Raw genomic sequence first — 22,994 nt, forward strand, 5'->3', positions numbered from 1 at the left:
GGGAATCAGCAGCTGCTTGGCTTCTATTTTTTTCTCCCTCTTTTCCTTTCAACTTTCTCAGCTCCCTCAGAGTTCAGTTCATACATTTCTCTCAAGAGTTGATTCCCCTCAGGCCTGAATCTATACCCTCATATATCCAGGCAGGAGCCTTCAGTTTTCCCTTAGGCCTTGCTGTTTCAGAGCTAGAGCAACTTTCTTTGTCTTAAAACTCTCAATCCCTCTTCTATAATTTATATTAGGAAACAGGCGTAGTCAGAAGTTACAACAGGGCTTCCCTGGTGGTGCATTGGTTAAGAATCCGCCTGCCAATGCAGGGGACACGGGTTCGAACCCTGGTCCGGGAAGATCCTACATGCCGCGGAGCAACTAAGCCTGTGTGCCACAACTGCTGAGCCTGCGCTCTAGAGCCCGTGAGCCACAACTACTGAGCCTGTGTGCCTAGAGCCCGTGCTCTGCACCAAGAGAAACTACCTCAGAGAGAAGCCCGCGCACCACAATGAAGAGTAGACCCTGCTCACCTCACCTAGAGAAAAGCCCGCGTGCAGCAACGAAGACCCAACACAGCCAAAAATAAAATTTTTTTTAAAAAAAGTTATAACAGTATTGATGTAATACTAGAAATCTTCCTTCTAGCCATTTCCATGCCTGGAGCTATTTTTCTGGTGTTACAAGAGAGGGGAGTCCCCCTCCTCTGCTAGTTCCCACAGAGTGGTGGCAGCTCCACTTCCCAGGCCCTCCTTACCCCAAGTGGCCCCAAATCCCCTCTGAAAGGGTGCAGTTCAGGTATCAGCATAGCAACCTATAAGACTTGAGGTGGGGTAGAGAGGGTATGGAAGGCTTAGATCAAATGTCCTGAGTGAGCCAGGACCAGATTGTCCCCAACACAAAACAGCTGGGGAGAGCTACCATAGACTCCCGTTTTGGATTAGAACAGCCCCAGACTAGAACTAAGACTCCACAGCCCTTGGGTTAGTCAGAGCATTGAAAAGGAGGAGAAGACACAGCACCAGGCTGTGCCTGGCAGGGAGTCCGGAGTTTCTGATTTCTAAATTCAGGAAGGCGTCAGCCAGGGGAGGGGCCTCCATGTAGGGGAAGGGCGGGAAGCTGGGGCTGGGCAAGTTTTCTATGCAAGGCTGCGCAAGAAGAGGCCGCACAGACCAGAAAGAAGACCCAATAGCCTTCTGAAACTCCAAAGAGTGGACGCTCCAGCTTTGACCACCTGAGACACCACTCCTGCTGCAAAGATTGTCACTCCATTTGTTATCCTGAGGCCTCTACTTACCCTGTACCATAAGGATGGAGCCCCTACTAGGAGTAAAAGTTGGCTGCCTGTTTTCCCTGCTGGTTCTCACTCTGGTCTGTGGCCTTTTCCCCATCTGCTTCAAATGGTTCCAGACTGCTTCAGCCACAGGTACAGCCCGACCATGTCTTTGTCCCCATAACCTAAGTCTGACTCAGCCTTGTCACCCTATCCTGATATCTTGCTCTGATTCTCTCATCATCCCCAAGCTTGGGACGTGGGGTGCTGCCTGTGGCTCTTTAGTCATTGTTGTCTGTCTCCTCTTTGGCAGCTGGATTGTAACTCGTGCTTTTTATTAGGTCGTCACCGCCGGGTCCTCAGCCTCCTGAGCTGCACTTCTGCTGGCATTTTCCTGGGAGCGGGGTTCATGCACATGACTGCTGAAGCCTTGGAGGGAATTGAATCAGAGATCCAGAAGTTGGTGATACAGGTGAGCAGCAGAGTTGCTGAGCTGCAGGGCTGTGAGGCCAGAATGACGAACAGAACCAGGAGTAGAAAGGGGGAAAGTAATGAAGCCAAGGACACAGGAGGAACAACAGGGAAGATGACAGCTCTTGCGTGGAATGATGGAAACAGATCAGATTGGCCTTTAAGGAAAGTGATGGAGCTGAAGGCACAGGACAGGAAGCTGAGCTGCTCTTTCCCTTGTCTAATTTGTGCTTTTTTTCTCCCTAGAACAGCACAAACAGTGAGGGGAATTCTGATGATGCTGATTCAGCTTCCGTAAGTATCTCCCACCAGCCCCTACCTGGAGAATAAGAACCAGAGATGCCTTTCATGCCCAGATCTTTTTGAGAGGATTTATGTGTGGAATTCCAGGAATTCCTTCTGCTCCTCAGCTGCGGCATTGTGGAGGAAAAGAGGAGCCACCCAATCCTTTTGGGCTTATGAAACCCCAGAAAGAACTCTTGTTTAGCCTTCCATTCTTTCTCTGGACCCTTTGACATGCTTCATATCATTTTCCCATATTTTTAAACCTATTGATATTGTTTCCCTTAGTTCCTCTGGTATTCTTGTTGTCGAATGTCCATGTCTACTCTTGGCTTCACTTCCCTTTTTTTTGTTCTATTACCACACTTCCCACTCTCTTCAGTCTCCCAATCCCATGTCCATCCAATGCAGTTCCTTCCCTTCCTTTCCCATCTCACAACCCCTCTTTCTGTTCCTAGATGGAGTATCCCTATGGAGAGCTCATCATCTCCCTGGGCTTCTTCTTTGTCTTCCTTTTGGAGTCCCTGGCATTGCAGTGCTGTCCTGGGGCTGCTGGAAGATCAAAAGTGCAGGAGCAAGAATGGGGTATGGCTAATGTCCTTGAACCCCATAGCCATGGACCTCTACCCTCACCATCACGAGGTCCCCTGCGAGCCCTCGTCCTCTTGCTCTCACTCTCCTTTCACTCCGTGTTTGAAGGTCTAGCTGTGGGACTGCAGCCAACAGTCGCAGCTACCGTGCAGCTCTGTCTTGCCATCCTGGCTCACAAGGGGCTCGTAGTGTTTGGTGTAGGACTGCAGCTGGTGCAGGTAGGCACTGGATCACGTTGGGCCATGCTCTCCATACTGTCGTTAGCTCTCATGTCCCCCCTGGGCCTAGCCCTAGGGCTGGCTGTGCCTCAGGGAGTCTCTGAAGGGGGGCAAGGCTTGGCCCAGGCTGTGTTAGAAGGCATGGCAGCTGGCACCTTCCTGTATGTCACCTTCCTGGAAATTCTGCCCCGGGAGCTCGCAGGTCCTGAAGCCCCTCTGGCCAAGTGGGGCTGTGTAGCTGCCGGTTTTGCTTTCATGGCCTTTATTGCCTTGTGGGCCTGAGAGATTCCTGACTTTTCTGGTGGATCTAAGATGATCTCCCTCCCCCCAAGAGATGCCTCCCAAATGACCTTAGCCCTCTGACATTTCTTCACTGAGACAAAGTGACATTCACTAGACATCATTCCATAACCTGGACCCCAGCTTTTCCCTACGCGAGATGCCATTTCTCATGCAGGACTGAGAAAAGGATGTTTCAGTTGAGTGCCTATAAATTAGAGGACTGATATAAAGACCATCACTCCAGATTTGACTCTTGTCCCGTTTATCCTACTGTGTGTAATAAAATGTTCATTTTATCCTTCCCCTTCAGCCATGCTATACTTCATTTCTCCGGGTTGCCTAGGAGGTGCCTGGTACAGGAGGTGGTGGAGTGGAGACCAGGAAGGGTGAGTGTGGGATGCAGTCTTATGTTCTGGAATTGCGCCTCCAGCTATTCTGTCAGTTGCAGGCCATGCCTCTCAAGACATGGGAGCACTGTTGAAATTGCAGCGACCTACTACCACCTTATGCACAGGTGTTGAGAAATAGCCAGAGTTCCCAGCATTTAGAGAGAAGAGTTTAAAAAACAGAAACCACAGGGATCTAGATTTTTTTCCTGTGCTAACCACACCCACCCCACCCCCAGCGCCTATTATCCATCTTCCACAAAGTGTCCAACAGACTCTTGAGATAAGGCTAAATGAAGCCTATTTCCATCGGGTTCCTATGTTTCATGCTGAGCCCTGTGTGGCTTCAGGGCCACTCTTGCTCTTCTTTGAGTCTCTGTCTCTCTCCAGCTGCCTTGTGCTGAGGGATTAAGAAGCAGGGTGTTTGGAGAGGGAGAAAGGCACCAGAGAAATGCCTGGGGTGATTACTTGGCTCTGCCACGACTTAGCGGTTTTCCTTCTGCATGCCTGACCTGCCGCTAGGGCTCCAGCCCCTCCCTGCTAGACAGTTTGCCTTTCAGTGGAGTAACTCCCACAGTGGGTTGCTTCTCTTAGAAGCTGCTAAGGACATATACATTATGTGCAACTGAGGAGGAACAGGATGGCTGTTGCCAAGCCCCTGACCCACGAGATGGAGGAATATATCAGACTTAGTGGAGAAATTGGGAAAGAGAAGGTGTGCCCTGTGAGCTCAACAGCTTACCACTTTGCCCCTTCTCATATTTTCGGTGTGGAAGCCCAAGTGGCCTTAACATGGACAAGGTCTCCTGAGTTTCATTCTTGTCTCAGTCTGTCCTCTGTCCATCCCATTCCCCTCCCCATAAATTAAGATACACAAACCTCCTCACCAGCCCAGCTTACACACACAGGGATCAGTGAGAAGGCAAGCTTCAGGCAAAGCTAACTAAAAATGTCTGACATGGGAAATAATTTCCCTGAAGCACCATCCCATTCCGTTTTCCCTTCAGTATTAAATGCTCTCACGTGGAATACACTCACAGGTAGTAATAATAGAATTTCTACATTGAGCACCTGGCACTGCGCTATTGCTTTCACATACATTATCTCCCCTTCCCAACCCTGCCAGGTAGATCTTATCCCTGTTAAGTCTAGGGAAGTGCATTTAGAAAAGTGAAATAACTTGATAGCTAGCTGGGGTTCAAACCCGTGTTTCTGTGATTCTAAGAAAAGCTCAAGATGTAGATTCTCTTCTTCCTTACCTTTCCCTCCCCATCTTCTTCGTTAGGGTCTCATGAGAAAGCAGAGAACACATTGGATAAGTGAGGCAAGTTTAATAAAGGGAGTATATAGAAAGGTGTGGGCAGGGTTTAGACAGAGCAACAAAGGATGGTGTAATTCCCTGGGGGTGAATAATAACAACGCTGTTACCTAGGCTGAACAGGGGGAGCAGTTACCAGAAACTAGAGGGCCATCCAGTAAGAGGTGTGGCCTTGGTGCAGGGATGCAAGCAACCTGCAGGGACTTGACCAGGAGGAAGCCAGAGGAATACCCTCACTCTCCTTCTACTCTCTGACCTACTGTCAACGTCTCCTGTTGGCCATACCCAAACCAGGAATGAAAGAAGCCAAACCAAAGAAGCCAAGGACGAAATTGTCTGTTGGTGCACTGCAGACGCGTCAGCCTTGTGAGGTACAGGTCCTAAAGAAGTCTGGAGAGGCAAACAGAAGACGCCCCACACACCATCGATTCTCTGCTGCTTTCAACTCCGTGATCTTGCCCAGACTTTAGAAGGAGAAATTGGAAGGGGCATGATTATATGGAAGTTAGAGAGCTACTTCTGGTACAGAGGATTTGTATGACTACAGAAAGGAGGCTTGAGGAGAAGCACATTAGATTCCGAGGCTCTTCACATGTTTCTGGGTCACTGATGCTATCAGCATTTGAGGTCAGTGAGCAGAGGCTGGAGATTTCAAGCATGGGTGGGTCATGCATTTTGTGCCCCCTCCCATCCCAGGGGCCTGTAGATTCCCCTGTAGCCTCCTCTGCTTTCAGCCATACTTTCAATGACCATTTCCTTTTCCTTTCCCAAGATCCTTACCAACCAGGACTGGAATCATCTTTAGTTTGAACCATATTGTATCGAGAGCTAGAATAGAGCTAGGGAATGCTTCATAGAGAGAACGTCGGGATCAGAAAAAGGAACAATCCTGATCATTTTCAAAAGCTCTGAATCTCCAGCAAGGAGCCAGAGAGGGCTCTAAGGGAGCAGAAGATGAACGTGATTTCTGAATGAGCTGGAAATGAGGAAGAATGGAATAAGAACAGGCATGAGAACCATAGGACAGGAGGGACAGCTGAGTTAGCTGGGGCATGGTGACTGGAAGCCAGATTCAGGAGTGAACCTTGATTCTCTCAGCCTTGAGAGATAGGTTGTAACTGAAGAAAATTAGAATCATGAGAGTTGAAAGATAAAAATAGGAGTGAAGATATACAGGTTAAGAAAGTAGATAAGAGGAGAAGCTAGTTGGAATAGTCACAAGAGAGTTTACATGAATCAGTTTTCAAGTCTTCTCAACTCCTGTGTCCCTTCCCCACCCCTCGTTCTCCACCCCATCTATTTTTTATATATTTAAACAGAAACAAAAACAAAAGAATGAGACCTCCAATTGCCCTCCCGCTTTGAGCCAGCTTTCCATTTTTGCACCAATAAATTATTTTCTGAAGCAACTCCCTGGAGCTTTCCACCTTTCCTTTGCTTACAAGTTGAGGATTGGGTTTGGATATTGCAGTTGTAAGATAAGAATTTGTGAAGAAAGGGAGACGGGGAACAGCATCAAAGGGAAACCAGAGTTTTGTGAATACCCTAGAGCCAGGCGGGAGGCCAGTTAGAGAACACACATCAACAAGATACACCCAGGAACAAAAACCAAAGAGCTCCAGACTAATTCTTAGGAGACAATTCATGCCACTTCGCCCTTCCCTGAAGGACAGCTTTCCAGTGTTTTTCCTCCCTCACCAGAGGAAACGGTCCCTGGCTCTGGGTGACAGAGTACAAGAAACAGCTGCCAGATTTGGAGTGGGCTGGTACATGTGAGTGTGCTGACCGGCCAGATGCCCTCACATTCCCCCCGCTGACCTGAGGAAGAGCCCATGGTTACTAGCAAAGGTGAAGCCAAAGGGGTGCAGACAGGGGTTATGCCCACCCCCAGTCTGTGGGGATACTTAAGGACTAAATCTAAAGACGCCAGTTGTCAATGCTTTCCTTTTTATTTCAGTTTTATTCTGAGTTACTGTCTTTAGACTCATTGAATGTCAAAAACAGAAAGCATTCTACTTTTACTGTATATTTATCCAACTGGCCAAAAATTCTGATGTTGGTGAGGAGAAAGTGTGCAAACGACTACATTGTTCTGGGCATGGTTTACCCTGACCACACCCCTGGCCTCTGGTCAGAATAGACTCTCACTTTCCAGTTAGTCCTAAAATCTCTCTAGAAAGGTCATGTCTCCCACTTTGGCTTTTCCCTGTCAGAGGAGTACTCTTTAAAGCTTAACATCTATCCCTCCTGCTGTAGTTTCACTGCTTTGTGTGTTCCTTTAGAGAATCACCCTTTAATATCTCTTTATGAGTTCCAGAATTTTCAAGCTGACAACCCAAGGCTCTCATGACCGTGTTCTTCTAGTTTTAATCTCCTTCCCATAGCACCGTTGCTTAGCTATCTTGGGCTTCTGTTCCTAGAGTCAGGGAAACATTCCTTGAAAATGAGAGGAAGGGAGAAACAGAGTCCTAAGCCTGAAGTCGAGACAAAAGGGTGGTAGTTTGCGGTTCAACATATGTGAAGTCGCCCCACCTCTCCTCTGAGCCTCTGAGCTCTGATCTTGAGAATGGGCAGGAGCCACAGACCACTGCTGACCATGGTATCAGGCCCTCCTGCCATAGCTACTGCTAGAATCACAAAGAACAGCGGGGGACTCAGGAAGGGACCTGGGAGCTGGGGAAAGTTAGGAAGAACCATGCCAACCACAGGGGGGCACTGAATCCCCATGGGCTAGCCTGGAGTGTGCAGGACCAACAAAGTAGAGAGGTCAGTCAAGGACAGCAAAGCCCTTCTCCCTTGCTCCCAGCAGACAGCATCTCTCCCTCTACCTAACTCTTGGGTTTCTTATAGATGCAGAGGCATCTGTAAGAGAGAGACACACAGTCACCACCCATTTCACACACATCCTCCATGACAGATACATACACATGCTCTCTCCTATGTACACACAACTGTAATTTACTCCCTCTTGCAAAGATTACCCTAACAGTGTTATCTTTTTAGGCAAATGTACTGAGAAGACCTGCCTTCCCTTCCATAACAAGCAACAGCAGCTATTGCCAGTCAAGGCTGTGAGTTCTTTGCCTTTTCCTCATGTTTATCTAGGAGCTGGTTGGTCTACTGACTCCAATTATGCTGTTTCTTTTCTTTAGTGTGGCATTTAAGCACTGCTTGCTGCCTGCCCTGTGTGTGGTTAGCCAACACCCTCACCATCAATAACTAGCTCTATAATTTGTATAACTCTGCTGGTCACCTAATACTGCCCCCTTCTGCTCCTGGCCTACTGTATTTAAAATAGACTTGGTCCTGTGAGAGAGAGCGAGGAAAAGCTCAAGATTCAAGAACATATTCCATGCTCCACTTTTATGCCAGTGTATTGGCACCAGACGCCAAGCTGCATTAGTCCTCAGCTCAGTTCCACTGAGGAAACTGTAATTGCCTGTGGGGTTTCTATAAGGTAATCTGGCAAATGACCTTGTAATAATCTATCCACAGTCCTCTTGCCAATAATGCTATATGGTTCCTTCTCATTTTTACTTATTTTTTTAAGTTTATCTTCATTTTTATTTATTTTTGGCTGTGTTGGGTGTTCGTTGCTGTGCACGGGCTTTCTCTAGTTGCAGTGAGCGGGGGCTACTCTTCGATGTGGTACGCAGGCTTCTCATTGCGGTGGCTTCTCTTGCTGCGGAGCACAGGCTCTAGGCACGCGAGCTTCAGTAGTTGTGGCACGTGGGCTCAGTAGTCGTGGTTCACGGGCTCTAGAGCGCAGTCTCAGTAGTTGTGGCGCACAGGCTTAGTGGCTCTGCGGCACATGGGATCTTCCCAGACCAAGGCTCGAACCCGTGTCCCCTGCTTTGGCAGGTAGATTCTTAACCACTGCACCACAAGGGAAGCCCTCATTTTTACTTCTTGTGCCCCAAGAGCCCAAGAATCAGCCTGCATCAGCCACAAAATATCTGAAGTCCTCTTGATGATTGTTCATACTTGAAAAGCTTCTAGAGAGTCACAAACATAGTCTATAATTAACTCCCTGATTCAAAGGAGAGATTTCTGAGAGGAAGTCTTCTTTTTTGCTGTGACTCTCCTGAAGGAGCCTTCCTACTGGGATCAACTATGAGCAACCCAACCCCTCTAGCAACTGCATGAGGCCTGGTCTACTGATTGTATCCAACCATCTAAAATGGAATCTAGGTGACCCTAGGGAGGATCCTGCCGGAAAATGAGTCACAAGATGTCCCTGAACACTTCAGTCAGCTTTCTACACTTCCTTCTTTAAGATCACAATGTTGGTGACATCTCTGAAATCCTGTGGCATTTCTCAATGGTCCATTCCACAGATAGGAAGTATCCTAAGATCTGAGTAGCTCCTCCCACCCCAAACTTGAAAATACTATCAATATCGAGGACAATGCCATTCTATTGGAAGAGGGACCAGTAACTATGAGGTCACATTTTGTGGTGTGTCGATGCTATATAAGCCCTCTCCCATGGTTTCTGTCGCTTTGAGAAGAGAATGTGAGAGCTGGGCAGGGAGAGGGCAGGAAAGGGGCATGAGGCAGGCATACTCAAACAAAGAATAATAGAACTCAGATTCATCTACAGTTTATTGTTACAGCAGAAGTTGTGGGAGACAGGAGGGCGCCCCCCACACATAACGCACTGTGGTCAGAACCCCAAGGCAGCCCTTCCCACCGCGATGCCAAGCCCCAAGCAGCCCTGCCCAGCTTGGCTCCCTCCCCGCCTCCCACTCTAGACACACACTGTCTAGACAGCTACCAAAGTTAGAGCAGCCAATGGCCCCAGCCCCCTTCCTATTGCCCAGCTCCAATCCTTCTGTCACACTTGTTCACTGCCCACCGCTTCCCATTCCAGCCTCCATTTCTACACTGAATGTTTCTGTCACATCCTGAGGACCGCTAACCCACAAGCAGTTCTCCCGACACACATTCATTGAGGCCCATACCCTTCAGCAGTTTGAAGGGTTCACGAGAAGCCATATCAGCTTTGGTGAGTGGTGCCCCAGCCCCGAGCCCCTGACTCCTGCAATATGGCAAAAGGAGGCAGAGTCTGGAGGAGGCGCCACGGACAACTACAACCACCTCTTATCCCTTAGCTACAGACACCCAGAGTGGGGAGAGGGGATACGTGCCTTCTCTGCCTTAACACCGTGATGGCGGGGGGTCATTTAGGGGTCTGGGTCCCTAAGAGATATTAGGACGTCTCTCCCAGGAGCTGAGGGGAATCACAGGTTAGAGGTCAAGGTTAGGGTAGCAATCAAAGATCAGGTTCCTCTCCGCACACGATCTGCCCCGCTTCCCTTGCTCACTCTGGCCCAGTGCCCTACGCACCTCCCAGGTTAGTGCTGGGGGAGATGAGGGCTGGGTCCTACACCAGGGCAACAAGGGTCATTCAACAGGAGACCTCCATGGTGTGCCCTGGGGGCCCTGAAGGGAGAGGCCCAGACTCGCTGCTCTGGGACAGGGTGCGAGAGCGGGATCGGTTGCCATCCAGGGATGCGGCACTGGTCAGGGAGGCTGTGCGAGACCGGGACAGGCGAGTCATGCAGGACGAGGCCACTGTGGAGACAGGAGAAGCAGGCAGTCAGAGAGGAGAGGAGAAGAGAGGCTGGGAACTCAGAGTGGGGTGCCTGGCTGGAGAGGAGAGTTACAAATGGGGTCAGGGGGTCAATGAGCTTGATTTGGCAGATGGTGGTAAATCCAGGAATTAGCCTAAATGGGTTGCTCCCCTCAGTGCCCCTCCCTCCTCCTGTGCCAACACCCTTGTCCTCATGACAGCCTCTGACCCACATACTCACTATAGCCCATGCCTTGCAGGAAGTACTTGAAGGCCTCGGTCAGCTTGCCTGGCTGTAAAAGTAAAACAAGGAGAGGGAGACAGCGAGGGGAGGTTAGAAGCTGAGCTAGAGCTCACGGCCGTGGCACGTTACAGATGGGGTGTGTGGCAAAGGCTATAGTTCAGGGCCACTAATATCCCACCCCACAGATGGCAGGGGTACTCACCTGAGTCAGCTGGGGCTGACCTCCGGAGTCAGCCATCTGTTCAGGAGAGAGTCATCCAGAAAAAGTGATACACACATAAATAAAAAGCCATGCCGAGAGGTAGAAGAGGGTCTCTCTTCCCCAGGTTCCCCACTCCAGGCCTTTAGGGTGTTTTATATATTTTTTTTACTCCACCCACCCACTTGCTCCCTTGTAGGACCCTGGAAGCCTAGCAGCTGAATCTAGAGAGGATCTATGGCTCTGGATAGGGGGCCAGGAGTCAGGCTGGGCGTGGAGTACGGTTACTGACCTTGAGGAAAGAAGTCTGGGTGGGGTCCAGTTTTGAGTTACATTCCACCTGGAGTAAGGAAGAGGCTGAATGAATGAGGTCACACTACCTGTGGCCCCTCCCAACCAAGGGGGCCCAGGGACCCAGACCCAGTTTCTTTCTTATCAGCCCCCTACCCATCTCCTTCTTACCAGGAATCAAACTCTTATGCCCCAAAGTTGCTCTCCCTGTCCCAAACAGAGCTTGCCTCTTGGCAAGACAGCCCTCTGACTGCCACCCTCCCTCACCCACCCCAAAATTCCCTACTGACCACTGCATCTTCATGGGGTGCTTGGTCTCCTACCACCAGCATCACAGGGCACCTAGAGGCATAGTGTCGGGGAGTCGGCGGTGAGCCCCTGGCACTCCCTCCCCCGTCTTCTCCCAGAAGAGCAGCTGGAAGATGTTGGCTCCAAAGAGGAAACAGCCTTCTGAACCTCGCTGACCCCACTAACAGGATTCAAAGTGGTAAGACCTAGAGGGTCGTGATTTGCTAAATAGGATGGGGGGCGGGGGCGGGCAGGTGACAAGAAAATTCCCTGGCAAAAGACTCTCCTTCTAAAGGATGGAAGCACCTAGGGAAGATCCAGGGAGAGAGGCAAAGCTTTATCCCTTAAAGTCTTACTTGAGGGTGATATCGCTTCCACGCTCAAAGTTCAGGTCTCGGCGACTAAAGTGGGTGCAAAAGAAGAGTAGGAATTTTAGGCAAGTAGTGCTATCCATCCAGACATAAGCCAGGTCCCCCGTGAGGAAGTTATCTTCCTCCCCCAAATTAGAGTCAAATATTGGTGATTACAGGTGGGAACTGAAGGAGAAGGTGGCAGACAGGCCTCAAGCATGAGCCCTATGGTCATTTGTGCCCAAGGTCCCTGGTCAGAGGGCAGTGAAGGGGATGAAGGGCACAAGGACACGAGATCATCTAACTTCTGCGAATCCAAAAATCTAAGGAAGTAACAGGAGAGAGGGGGCTGGCTCCTCATAATTCTCCCCCTTGGGTCTGTCCTGCAGCTGCCCCAGCTGCCCACCGAATCCTGCCCACCTTGTACGGCCTACTTCCCAGTCTCCCCTCCCCTTCCCTGTGCCTCCCATGACCCCCGTTACTGCTTCTACATTTCTCTTACATGCCCACTCACTTGTTGTAGCTGTTCCAATACAGTTCAATGTTCTCCAGGTTGGGGGCATGTGTCATGATATTTCTATACTTTTGTATCAACTCAGAATTTCCAGACAGCTCTTCCTGAAGGAAAGAAGAGGGAGAATAATTAGGGCTTGGAAAGGAAGTCAACAGTTACTGGATGTGAAGAGGCAAGCCCTCTTCCCTCCCCAGATCCTATCCCAAGTAAGGAAGTCACCCCGAGCATTCCAGTCCCTGCTGGTCCCCTCTACTTCTTCCAACTTCCACAACCACTTACCTGGCTGAAAAGATGTCCAAGGATCATCTCCGGAATGGAAGAGGTGAGGCCTGTTAGCTACGTGGAAAGGGCAGGCAAGAAAGCTCAGGACATTAGGTGGAGAAGAGACCTAGGCAAAGTGACATGACTTCTTTCCTGCTCCATCCTCCCTCCTTGAAGCTCACAGGCCAATCAGTTATGTTGTTAGAGCCTGAATGGACCCATACGGGGGAAGCCCGCCCTAGATCTCAGCACACAGGCCCCTCCAAACCTTGTGGGCTGCCCAATCCATCCAGCCCTTGGCATTGGGATCGATGTTGATGAGGACAAGACCCTCGACAGTATCCGGGTGGGTAAGCTGAGGGGCAGTAGAAGGAACGGAAATCAGAGGCATACATGGCCTTACCCCCTCCCCAGTGAGCTCCATCCACCCCAGGCTGCATGGGGCCTGTCTCCCCACCCTCTTACGCACGTCCTCCCCCTAAGCACACACTAGTAAACAATACGCTGCCTGGGCCTTGGACCTGCCTTTCCCTCGTCTGGGGTTTTTTATTTCTTACAGCATATCGCGACAGGACGTAGGCCCCAGCTCCAACACCGACTCCAATTATTGTGGAGAAACTGTGAAAGGGAAATGTAGGTCTAATGGGTCCTGGTGTCCCAAACTTTGACTCTCCAAACTCCTCACCCTCCTTCCCAAGGCCACGGGCACAAAGGACAGAAAGGGACCTTCCTTTGGGGGATGCTGAAAAAGAAGGTGCCAAGGAGCTAAAAATGGACACTGGTGGTCAGCGTCAGTCCCTGAAATCTTCCCCCAGCTCCCTCTGGGAGAGTGAGTGTCTTGAAAAGAAACACCTGTTCACCAACCAACCAGACACTGTTTCCTGTGTAGCTGTTTGTCCATTCTCAACTTTCAGGAGCTAGTTCAACTTGTTCTGTTTTAGTTCCTGGTTCCTCTAGAGGAACTGGGAAGAAGGGAACTTGAAGCAAGATGTTAAATAAAAGATACAACTTTACTGAACCATAGGAAGAATGGGGAGAAAGAGAGCCAAAGGGTGAACCAGAGCTGCCCAGGGCCCTGGTGCCCAGGAAAAGCCAAGCCAAGGACAGAGCCCGGCATCATCAGCACTAAATGTGCATCAAGGAGGCCTTGCCTGGTTTCTTTCTTTTCCTTCTCCCACTCCCCTCACACACAGGGTGCCCAGGGCACCAGGTGTGTGTCTGGAGGAGGCAGAGGGGGTGGGAGGGAGAGACAGGTCTGTCTGGTTCCTCGGGGATTGTGTCCTCTCTTTCTTCTCTAGCTTCCAGATCAGAGAAGCCCCTCCTCAGCCTGAGGCAGGGCCAGGCACACAGCTTCCTTTTCTTCTCCTCTATCCCTTAGGGCTACTCTGCTGACTCAAGTCAGTTTTCCACACCCACCCACTTTCAACAATCAGATTGGAGCGTGGAGAAGGGAGGATACTTCTAGTCCAGACAGAACTCGCCCAGGAGCCATGGTGGACACAGGAGCTCTAAGGGCCACCTTGTGCTGGAAAGAGAACTCTGGCTTGGAGGGGTCCCCAGGCCTCTCACTTTAAGTACTGCAGGATGCAGGGGATCATGTCCGCAAGCTGGTCCAGAGATGGGTACTGATATCTGGGGAAGAAAGGAATGTTGAGGAAAATAGCAACCTGCCCTTACGGCCCCCACCTCAAGTGTCCTACTCGTCCTCTCCCAGAATCACCACTCGCCCTCCCTTCCTTCTTCCCCGGTCCAATCTTCTCCATGCCTGCCATGTGCCTCACAGTCTGATGAGGAAGGAAGGAGCTAATTCTCACCCCAAAGGGAACACGGGAGCCCCCTCTTCCATTCCAGGGGCATCCACATGAACCCGCACGAAGTTCTGAATGATTTCCTGCATATCCGCAAATTGAAACAGCGGCTGGAAGCAGGATTTATCTAAAGAGAATCCCCATCACCCCAACAGTAGAATTAGACAGGGAAAATGTCCCCAAGTCAGAACCCACCCTCTTTCTTTCATGCCACAGTCAGGCTAGGAGAGAACTTTTCCTTGACATGCCACATGGCTCCCTTCCCATACTGACCCTTCCCCTCACACTGACCAGGGTTTTACCCTTCCCCGCAGCCTCTTCCCAGAAAGAAATGGGAGGGGAAGTGAAGGTCCTTACAGTTGAGTCCCACATCGTGGTAGGTGAGTATCGCTGGGCGTTTGGGTTTGGGGGTGCCATAGACAGTAAAAGTGATGGAGCCATAAGGTGTCTCCACAGAGTGAGTCTGCAGGAAAACAGGTCACACCATCAGGTAGGAGTTAGGCTAAGAGGAAAAGAGGCAGGGGAGGAACCTCCACAAAAGTCAGGGAGTTGAGGGAAGAGGGGCAAAGAGAGGAGACGGGAACCAAAAAATAGAAACAGGATTGGGCTTCCCTGGTGGCACAGTGGTTGGGAGTCCGCCTGCCAATGCAGGGGACGCGGGTTCGTGCCCCGGTCTGGGAAGATCCCACATGCTGCAGAGCGGCTGGGCCCGTGAGCCATGGCCGCTGAGCCTGCGCGTCCGGAGCCTGTGCTCCGCAGCGGGAGAGGCCACAACAGTGAGAGGACCGCGTACCAGGAAAAAAAAAAAAAGAAAAAAAAGAAACAGGATCGGCAAGAATTCAGTTTAGGTAAAAATGACACTGGGAGATGATTTTGAGGGTGGAAAAGAATAATGAAAGATCGCAGAGCATCAGGGAACTCTGAGAAGGGAGGAGAAGGAACGAAAGGGGCGAGATGGGGACAGGAAAGGACTGGAATAGAAGGAGAGGAAGCAGAGAGGTGAGAGAGCCAGGTAGCGGCCCTTTCCTTCCTGGGGAGAGGACAGCCCCTCCTCCCACCTGCAGCTGCCCCAGGCTGTTACCTGTCCCCGGTCCAGGAGGATTCGGGCAGCTAACTCAGCCTCCTGGAGAAAGACACACACGGACAGAAACACACAGCCACACAGAGTCAGATGGAGAGACAGATACAGATAAAGAAAGGTAGGTAAAGAGAACAACAGAGACCAAAGACAGAAAGAGATTGACAAAAAGAGACATGGAGAGGATGAAGGTTAGCGTAGTTACAGGACAGAAGCCTGGACTCTCAATTGTGGTGTATGGGGAGAGAAACGCGGGTAGACATGGAGAAAGCAGTGGTGTGGTTAGACGGAGATCATGAATTTGGGAAGGTAAGGAGTGACGGGGATGCCTGAAGGTCTGGAATTCGCGCCTGGGAGTCAGAGGGCCTCTGATAACCTTGGCCACCTCAGGTGTCTGCCCCGGCAACAGCGGCTTCTCCTCCGTGATCTGCACCTCCTGCAGCTCCGCCATGGTGGCCTGGCAGGGTGAGGAAACACGGAGGCTGGGGAAGCTGGCTCCATACCCCCACACCTCCTCAAACAGCTGGCTTCCTCTCTCAGCCCTGGACAATAGGGCGCAGAGGGCCCCAGGAGCTGAGGACTACTCCGGGACACAGAGAGAGCCTTTCCTGCCCCCAGCTCCAGATCCAGGCAACTGGGGAGGAGGGCTTGTGGAGGAGGGCTCAGGATACCACTTCCTTTTAGCCTGGCCATCCCCAACACCCCTCAACACCCACACCTCCGGACCCCTCTCCCCTGTCCTGGATGGAAATACCAAGGTGGGGCAGCAGTGCAGCTCGGGTGTCCCAGGCTATATTTAGGGGCCACCCCACACTCCTAGTTAGGTAGGGGGTGAAACTCGTGGCTCAGTGACTGGGTACTCTAAAGATACTAAGGATGGGTAATGAGAGTTCACCGTGGACTGTGACCTTCAACTAAAGCCCCAAGGTCAGCAGCGCAAAGGGAAAGGGGCTAAAAATGACCTGAGTAACATGACCAAGAGGGGAAGGGGGAAACAAGAAAAGAAGGACAAGGGACATCTGTGTCCAACTGACTCAGTGCCTCCCTTCCTCTCAAGACTCTTCCTCCTGACTGTGAATAAATTAGCATATATTCCATCTTTGGGACCAGGGTGAGGAGCAGAGCACCTGTGCAGACCAGCACAGTAAAGGGCCAGCAGCCTGGGGGTGGGGTCACTTACTGGGCTCCTATTGGCTGGATGCAGTGGGGTTAAGGGTCAGGGTTCTCACTCCTCCTGGCTCTGGGGTCTGAGAAAACAAGGCAATGAGGTGAATGACATGGGAGACAGACCCTGGGACAAAAAGCCTAAGCCAAGACCTGGACTACCTGGGTCACCAACCCTTGCCAGGTCACTAACCCTCTCCAATTTGTACCCCCAAGTCCAGTGAACTAGTCTTCCCCAGCCTTCAGCTAGAATCAGTACAGGCTGGAGGGGTCTGCGGGGCAACACAGAGAGCAGGTATCAGTCCAGGCGCGGCGGTGGGGGGCGGGGGTGGCTGGGAGAGGAGAGAAGGAAGTGCTGATGTGGAGGAAAGAGCATGGCTTGTGTCAGAACCTCTGGATTCTAGTCCGGGGTTCTGCTGCTACCAGTGTGACCTTGGCTCAGCCTGTCACTACTCTTGCCCTCAATTTCTCATTTGCAAACTACAAGTGGGGACTAGGGGATCCCCAAGATTTCTGACAGCTCTCGAGTGAGATGGGGTAGCAGAGCACGACTGTTTCTCTCCACTATTAAAAAAAAATTTTTTTTAAGCCTCGTGCCTTCGCTTCTCTCCTCTACCCAGTCTCGGTGTGGGTCCGCGAGTGGAGAAGGGGTGAGGGAGCGGGGAGTGAGGGGCGGTCCCACAATCTCTTCCCAGCCTGCCCCGACGACCTGCAAAGGCCGAGCGCCGGCTGGGAAGGGATGAGTAGGACAGAAGGGACTGACTGGGCCCAGCCCCCGGGACCTGTCCATACGAGTCCCTTCGCTGCGCGTCCGCGTGGGGACTGACACGCTCGCGCGGCTGGCGCGGAGCGCCCTGGACCCCGGACACAACCTCGCGCACGCCCCAAACACGCCCTGCAGCCGGCAGAGCCTCCGCCTTTGTGCGCGGCGGCCCAGCGGCCCTCCCGGCGGCCCCTTCCCGCGAGCCGTCAACTCCGAGGGATCGGGATCAAACCTCCCCCCGCCCGCCACCGGCCCCGCCGGCGCCAGCCAGGCCCCGCGGCCCCTCGCCCGCCCTTCCCCCTACCTGCTGCCGCCGCGGCCGCTTCCACCTTCACTTGCCTTTGACTCCCCGGCCCGCCCAGGCTCGGGCTCCCCACAGACCCACCCCCGGCCCGCCCCCGCCCGCCCACGGGCCGCCGGATCCCAGCGGATCCGCCCCAGACCCCTTGTAAACCCGCCCCCCTTCCCCCCGCCCCAGGCTGCCTGCCGCTCTGGGAGGGGCTGTGCTGGGGGCCCGAAGGGAGCTCTAAGGAAAGCAAAGTGCTGGGTGCTTCCAGGCTCCGGCCCCGGCTACCCGCAACGGGGCGGCGGTGGGGTACACGGGGATCCCTTAGTCCCGCGGGGGATCCCCACGCCCGCCCACAGCACTGCCCCCGCCCATGACCTGGCTCTGCCTGTCGCACTCAGGCTCCTTGCTTCGCCCCCAGACTCCGAGGTGGGGACGGGTAAAAGGGAGGCGAATCCAGGGCGCTGGCATCCCACGAATTTGACTCCACCCGCCCGGAAACAGAGTACTAGGTTAAGGGAGGATCGCTGCTGAGGAGGCGGGGGTCTCGCCCGCTGGGAGGGGAAGGTGTGCCTGCGCGGACTGGGCGGTGGGGGCTGGAGGTGGGAGCGTCGAGGGCGCAGGAGTTCCAGCTCCGGGGCTCCCAGGGCCCTTGGTACCTCCTCTCTCTCCGCGGTGTCCCGACGCCTGCTCTCCGGCCGCTCCCTGAGGAGTTGGAAAACAAGGCGGGGAGGGGGGACGGGGAGTGCGGGGGGCCGCTATAAATAGAGGGAGATCGCGGGAGGGGGGGAGAGGATGGCCAACGGGGACTCCCGGGTCAAGGCCCCAAGGGGGGGGCGGAGGAGGGGCCAGGGACCCCCAGGGGTTCTGACTCTTGGGTAAACAGGCGCAGGGGTGGAGTTAACTCTGTGGAGGTGGAGTGGGGGCTTGGGGAGGACGCAGTGTCCTGGGCTGGGACCCAAGAGACCCTGTGGCTTCCGTGCTAACCCCTTCTAGTCTGGCCCAGAGAAGGACGGTGAGGCCAGCTCGGCCCGGCGGAATCGCATTGCCCAGGCGCTGGTTTCTCAGGCACTGCTGCGTCTCTCAGGGCCTGGGTGGGTTTGACGTCCTGGACCCCTCACTCGCCGTGCCCTCCCCCCACTTATATGCACCCTCCCTGTGCCCCTAAGAGGAAATCCACCCAGAAGGGGATCGTTATGTGGCTAAAGGGATTCAAAGTTGTCTCAGACAAAAGGACACCAGACTGAATTTCTCCCCACCTGCACCCCTTCCAGGCCCCCTCCCGCCCTGAGGTCCCCACCCTATCCTCCTTCAGCCTGGCTCCCGAGTTGCCATTTCGGGGGCTGGGCGCCAGGCCAGTTGGGAACAATGGCCAATGGAACTGGAGCTGCCAACTGCAACACCAGCTCAGACTGCCCCCCCAAGACCCCCGAATTGCCTGCCCCCTCCTGCCTGGGAACTGCCCACCACCACCACCCTCACCACTCACGACCCAATCCCATCCAAGGAACATCAATGCCCCTTTCATCCCCACTTGGCAGGGTCTATTGGAAAGGAGGGCCCAAGAGGGAGGAGGTGACCCAGAGTAGAACCGGTCAGGATCAAGCCCAGCTTTCAGCAGCCCCACATCTAAAGGATCTCCCTAGATCCCCCAATTTGGAGCACCCAAGTTTTCCTCCATTCCCTTCCCCCACTCCCTTCATAACTATTTACCCAGAAACTGGCACAGAAGCTGGGCACCCTGGCTCCTCTCCTAGTCCCCTCTCCCCTCCGGATGTCATTTTAACACTCTCCGGGACAAGGAAGAGCCTGCTGGAATTGGGACTATAGATAAAGATGCATAAGACAGAAGAGAGATTTCCCCAGCCCGACTGCAACTAGGGGAGAAAGAGAGCCTAGGGTGAGAGCTTCTGCCGGCAGCCTCCTCTGATGTGTCCAAAGTAGGCTTACTTGGAGTGGGGGAGGGAAGGACCTGGAGGTTCCAGCATCTAAATTCGTCTCTGGGTCAGGATGACTCAGGGGGAACCTGATAAGGGGCCAACGCAGGGGCGTAGGGCAGACAGTTGGGAAATTTCCACTGGGATCTGTTTGCTTCCTAGGCTTGGGGTCTCAGCCTGCCACAGGCAGTAATGAGGCTGCTTCTGATCTAAGATGGGGTTCCTCCTTGTCAGGGCAGGTCTCAGCCTGGCCCAGTGTCAGTGGCCCAACTTCTGTCTTTCATTTCCTTCTCTTAGGCCAGAAGCAGCTTCAAACTATACCTTCCAGTAAGCCACAGTTTTAAGTACCTGCTCCATACAAGCCACTGTATAGATGGAATTCAAAGAAGTGTGATGTCTAGTCATACCCTCTCTAGAGCGTAGGATCCAGTAGCTGAGTGAAGGTATAAAGATAGAAAAAATTAAGAAGTGATGTATATATAAATTGTTTAGACAATAAGTCCTATAGCAATAGTTTCCCACCCTTTTCAAGTGGGAGATCAGAGATTTCCATTTCCAAATGATGGTTTTAGAATCTCCTAATGGGGACAAACCGTGAATTCAGCTATACTTTCAAATAAATTTGTTCAGTCTTCTGATAATCGCAACACCTATGCATCTATGCACCTACGTGTGCAAAGCTTATTATTTACTCAACGACCAGTCTTCTGTGTACATACAGATTGCAGAGGTCCTTGCAATAACTCAGAAACCCTTGCCCCAGGAGGCTGCAGCCCACAGGCTAGGAACCATTATCTTAGTATAATTCAGAGGAGGAAAGGGTTGGTTTTCTTTTAAAGCAACCAGTGCTCAAGCTGTTTCATTTTGGGCTTTTTTTATGAATTTATTTTTTACTTATTTATCTTTGGCTGCATTGGGTCTTTGTTGCTGCACACGGGCTTTCTCTAGTTGTGGCGAGTGGGGGCTGCTCTTTGTTGAGGTGCGCGGGCTTCTCGTTGTGGTGGCTTCTCTTGTTGCGGAGCACGGGCTCTAGGCGCGCGGGCTTCAGTAGTTGTGGCTCGCAAGCTCAGTAGTTGTGGCTCACAGGCACCAGAGCGCAGGCTTGGTAGTTGTGGCGCAAGGGCTTAGCTGCTCTGCGGCATGTGGGATTTTCCCAGACCAGGGCTTGAACTTGTGTCCCCTGCAATGGCAAGCGGATTCTTAACCTCTGTGCCACCAGGGAAGTCCCAGGAAAAGGGTTTTGTTCCTAGGGTAAACCCTATGAAGAGTACAACAATGGAGTACTTGAGTGGTAAGGAGGGGCATTCTATCCAGGCTGAGAGAGATCATGAAGGAAAGTTTTGGGACAGAAATACACAAGTTTCTTTGATGAATTGAATAGTAGCTACTATGTGCAAGGTAATTCCCATATATTATCCCCTAATACTATATAAAGTAAGTACTATTGTTCTCACTATACAGATGAAGAAACTAAAGCTCAGAGATGTTTAGTGACTTGCCCAAGGCCACTCAGCTAGTAGATGACTTATCTAAGACTGAAATCCCCAGATTCATTCCACTCCAAGTTTATTCTCTCTCCACTAGGCTTCAGGTAGCTTGTGAAGCGTATAATGATTAGGCCATTATGGCCCCAGATGAAGAGTAATGTTGATGAAAGGTGGGTGATGTTTGGTAAGGTACAGTGGAGCCAAGTGTGAAGGTCCTTGAATGACAGGCAAAAAGGTTTGGCATTTCAGAAAGGTTTGAAGATCCATAGAGTATTCTTGAGTAGGAGCAATGGATAAATAATTGTTCTGTGAAAATTAATCTGATGGGGGGTTTAAAAGAGATGGATTATGGGGTGGATAGGGGTGAAGCATTTGACTTAGGAAGGCGGTCATTTAGAAGTCAGGATAATCAACTAGATATGAGATGACAGGGACTTGAATAAAGTGTGGGAGGAATAGCAATGGAAAGAAAGGAGTGCATTTGTAAGACAAGGGAAATTATAAGAATTGGTGACTGATTAGATGGGAAGGAGAGGAAAGTCACCAACCTAGCTGCTCTCTTTTAGGGGCCCTGAAGTTCATTCATCTGTATGGTTTCCAGCCAGAGAAAAGGCCAAAGAGAAATCCCTTCTGAAAGTAGAAACAACACGTTTAGAAAAAACTGAATAAAATTATAGCATTACTTTAAAAGAAAAAGGGGGGCTTCCCTGGTGGCGCAGTGGTTGAGAGTCCTCCTGCCGATGCAGGGGACACGGGTTCGTGCCCCGGTCTGGGAAGATCCCACATGCCGCAGAGCGGCTGGGCCCGTGAGCCATGGCCTCTGAGCCTACGCGTCCGGAGCCTGTGCTCCGCAACGGGAGAGACCACAACAGTGAGAGGCCTGCGTATCACCAAAAAAAAAAAAAAAGAAAAGAAAAGGCGGGAGTGGAATTCCCTGGCGGTCCAGTGGTTACTCAGTGCCTTCACTGCCGGGGCCAGGTTCAATCCCTGGTCGGGGAACTAAGTTCCCACAAGCCATTAGGCGCAGCCCAAAACAAACAAACAAACAAAAAAGGAATATCCTTGACCTGCACAGAAAATTATCTAAAGTCTGAGGCTCAACCTCACCCTGACCCACCCAGATGTGTGACCCTCCAAGGCCCGTGCTCTTTCCACGTGGGGCCCAACTTTGGAAGCCATTTAAAGCTCCTATTACACCTGGTCTGCCAAAGCCAGTGGGATTCTCCATGTTGGTCATGAACCTGGGCCTGGAGACTAGAAAAAAGGACAATGTTGGACTGATGTCAACCTGTTTCCATTAACTCCTTCCCTGAGCTCTCCTCAGCTTTTGTTGAGGGACAGAGCATAAGGCAATTTGATCAAGACCCAGAGGACTTGGTCAAGCAGGGCTGAAACCATGAGGGAAGCTTGATCACCTGCAGAGATCAGGAGGTTAGCAACATGCTCAGTGCAGCATGCATTAGGTCTTAGGGACCTAAGAACACCACCCCCAAAGATTAGGGCTGTAACAAGGGCTGAAAATGATGTCACATAAACACTGCTAAGGTCACAGAAACTTTCCTCTTCTCCCCAGTCTTCCCACTGCCACACAGTCTCCCCAGCCAGCTGGCTCCCACAGATCTGCACACACTTACTTACAAAGGCTGGGAAGGGTCAGACACCATCTGGGTACTCTCAGGTACACAGAAGTGATGGGGCAGTGGGTGGTGGTGGTGATTATTCAGTATGTAGGATCCACACTAGTATCCCTTGTACTGGGAACAGTAGGTCAGATGGGAATCAGAGGGAAGGGGGGCGGGAGGGAGAGGGAAAAGGGGGTTCGTTCCTGTTGCTGATTCTGATTTTACTTTAACCTTCATCATTATTACTTCTCAGTCCTCCCTTCCCCTCCTCGCTCACCCCCGCGTCTCCCCCCATACTGTCCTCCCCCACCTCCAGTTGACC

The 22,994-nt window shown here is 51.9% G+C and overlaps 2 protein-coding genes across 9 annotated transcripts; one reads left to right on the forward strand and one right to left on the reverse strand.

Moving 5' to 3' along the window:
- Positions 1-1,296: 1,296 nt before the first annotated feature.
- On the forward strand, positions 1,297-3,102 carry SLC39A2 (solute carrier family 39 member 2; the record flags this gene model as incomplete). The annotated part of the gene is made up of 4 exons (XM_079701174.1): positions 1,297-1,411; positions 1,600-1,730; positions 1,976-2,023; positions 2,470-3,102. The coding sequence occupies 4 exons, from the start codon at positions 1,297-1,299 to the stop codon at positions 3,100-3,102; spliced, it is 927 nt and encodes a 308-aa protein (XP_079557300.1).
- A 6,290-nt stretch (positions 3,103-9,392) lies between these two features.
- On the reverse strand, positions 9,393-15,864 carry NDRG2 (NDRG family member 2; the record flags this gene model as incomplete). Of its 8 annotated transcripts, none has more annotated exons than XM_079700196.1 (15): positions 9,393-10,382; positions 10,622-10,673; positions 10,827-10,862; positions 11,116-11,163; positions 11,438-11,456; positions 11,759-11,803; positions 12,267-12,370; positions 12,546-12,602; positions 12,796-12,882; positions 13,085-13,145; positions 14,097-14,159; positions 14,342-14,462; positions 14,693-14,798; positions 15,417-15,458; positions 15,790-15,864. In XM_079700196.1, the coding sequence occupies 15 exons, from the start codon at positions 15,862-15,864 to the stop codon at positions 10,216-10,218; spliced, it is 1,083 nt and encodes a 360-aa protein (XP_079556322.1). In that variant the 3' UTR covers positions 9,393-10,215. The 8 variants fall into 8 exon arrangements, with proteins under 8 accessions (XP_079556322.1, XP_079556320.1, XP_079556318.1 ...); XM_079700194.1 differs by having other exon boundaries at positions 11,408-11,456; XM_079700192.1 differs by having other exon boundaries at positions 11,405-11,456.
- Between the last annotated feature and the right edge of the window lie 7,130 nt (positions 15,865-22,994).

This window comes from Hyperoodon ampullatus (assembly GCF_949752795.1).
Source record: "Hyperoodon ampullatus genome assembly, chromosome: 3".
In the NCBI taxonomy this organism is placed as follows: Eukaryota; Metazoa; Chordata; class Mammalia; order Artiodactyla; family Ziphiidae; genus Hyperoodon; species Hyperoodon ampullatus.